The sequence below is a fragment of the Cryptomeria japonica genome, chromosome 10, assembly GCF_030272615.1.
Source record: "Cryptomeria japonica chromosome 10, Sugi_1.0, whole genome shotgun sequence".
In the NCBI taxonomy this organism is placed as follows: Eukaryota; Viridiplantae; Streptophyta; class Pinopsida; order Cupressales; family Cupressaceae; genus Cryptomeria; species Cryptomeria japonica.
The window spans coordinates 754,038,788-754,041,259 of record NC_081414.1 but is presented as its reverse complement, the minus strand read 5'-3'; the positions used below and the strand labels follow the sequence as shown (position 1 = coordinate 754,041,259).

At 30.9% G+C, this 2,472-nt stretch overlaps 1 protein-coding gene across 1 annotated transcript; it reads right to left on the bottom strand.

Annotated features, from left to right (window-relative positions):
• Window positions 1-1,710: 1,710 nt before the first annotated feature.
• Window positions 1,711-2,226, bottom strand: LOC131859186 (endoglucanase 17-like). The gene is made up of 2 exons (XM_059212753.1): window positions 2,011-2,226; window positions 1,711-1,917 (listed from the first exon to the last, which is right to left on the bottom strand). The coding sequence occupies exons 1-2, from the start codon at window positions 2,224-2,226 to the stop codon at window positions 1,711-1,713; spliced, it is 423 nt and encodes a 140-aa protein (XP_059068736.1).
• Between the last annotated feature and the right edge of the window lie 246 nt (window positions 2,227-2,472).

Here is a 2,472-nt window from a genome sequence, read left to right as displayed (position 1 = left end):
TCCGATGAAGAGAAAAAATAAAATCTTCAACAATCCAATCCAAGCTTCTAATCCAACCAAGCTCTAAATTGAAACAAACAAAAAAACTCCAACAACATTCAAAATTCTCCAAAGTCATAGAAAAATCAATAGAGAAGCTATCACCCAAATGCTCAAAAAAAGCCAATAAATAAAATCTCATTCAAAAACTGCAAAAGAATCCCAGCCAATAAAAATATTCCAATACACTATATTCTATACCAAACCCATTCCAAAAATTGAGGTAAGAATATAAAATAATATTATTTACTTACCACCAAATCTCAACCAATAAAATAATAGGGTAGGTATAAACATAATATTTAATTACTCAATTACTAACAAGAGAATGTAATAATATAATAAACAATAAAAAAAAATCAAATCTCAATAAAATAAATCAAGTCAATATAAATAAATGCTCCAATTAAATAAATAAATAAATAATTAAATAATAATATCCCCACAATCACAATTCCCAAGAGGGCCAATCATTACAAGGGATAGGTTCGTAAATAATAACAAATAAACAAATACTAAAGCAGATAAATAAATAAACGTAGGAACAAGCATAAATATCCATCCAATAATTAAACGATAAATAAATAATTAACTAATTAAATGTGCGCATACATATAAATGCTCTAGAAAATATAATTTAAACTCAATACTATAAATATCTCCCACATACATATAAAATATAGCGCATAAATAATTAATAAATAAAAGAATGTAGAGATAGGCATAAGTATTCAACCAATAATTAATTAATTAATAGATAATAATCCAATAAATCCAAATCTCAAAATAATAAATATTCAATTAAACATTAGTCCATAAAATAAATAATAGTATAAATCAGTAATTAAATACAAATTTATGAAATAAACATCAATAAATAATAAATCTCTAATACTAATAATTCACACATTAATCGTAAATATTAATGTCATCCATTAATATAATTTAATACTAAATAAACTATATAAATCGATTAATTATTAATTAATAAATAATCGCAAACTCATAAGGCAAGTCGACATAGGGTTGAACAACATACCACATGATGTAGACCAACTACTCAAGCCAAGACACTAACTGACAAGGGTATCAACTTAAGCCCAAAGTATGAGAGGGAAACACATGCCATCTCCGACAACTTGTCATCAGCATAAGACACACTCAGATCTGTTGAAATAGGTGGAGTTGATGTTTGCTACCTGCAAACCTGCATCTACCACTAAGAACAATATAACATATATAATATTATATCATAAATAATCAAGCAAGTGATAGATGATCATAATGTCATATCATGCTCACAATGAGTGGTATAACATCCTCTCTAATCACGAACACACTAGAAGAAAATCACAAACATCGTAGCATCAATTCAAACATCACAATCATAGAGTAGGGTTAGTGTAACCATAATGTCATCAAAATCCCACCAGAAATATGATGCATCATGAATGCATATAAATCATCATAAGGTAGACTAAGATAAATATAATCCTCTAATGTATAGAGAGACAAGATGAAAAAGGAAGGAGCACTACACTCTGGCCTGTCCCAACATTTGTGATCATTGTTAGGATTCCCAACCTAGATAATTTCAGTCAAGCCTTAATAATGTATAAATCCTAGAGATAGAAAAACATCATAATGACTGAATGCATTCACATTTTGTCCCTAAACATATATGGTGTCTGGGTGAGCAATAGCCCTTAGATGATAATATGTGGCCGAGCATATGGCAGTCTTTGCATTGGAGATATCACTGCTCATGAATCCACCAAACTCCAAAACACTCCAAGATAGCATTGTGGTTGTGAAGGCCATTGAAAATATAAACTTCACATTGTCCCCCGCATCATAGTAACCTCCAGTTACGTTAACCTACATTGCAACGACATACATTACCAATCATCACATATACAAAACAAAAAACAAAAACTGAAAAAGCAAGAAAGCAAAAACTGGATAGCATACATGGGCAAAAGCACCATTAGAAAGACCAAAGTATCTTCTCCACTCAATGCATTGATTGACAGGGAGCTTCCCAAAATTCTGGCCTTCAAAGAATAGAATAGTGTTTGACAAGGCCTCTCTATAGTTATAAGAAATAATAGACAGTTGGTGGTGATGAGAGCTCACCCTCAGAAAAGTGTAGTTGGCTTTCACCAACATACTGAAAAAACTCCTCATTTTAACTTCAAAAAATACACAACTAAATAAAATTGGACGTTTGAATTGCAACTTGAGATTCCTTGGCAATGGGGATTTATAGGGCAGTGGAGGCCTACCGGGGACGTAGTAGTAATGATAAAAATTAAATAAAATAAAATGTTGGAGCTCTAGAATCTCCCTCGTAAATCATAGAAATCCATGTAACCAAGTCCATATGAAGGGAGGGAGATGAGAAAGGTGAGATTTTTGGAACAATCAATCTAA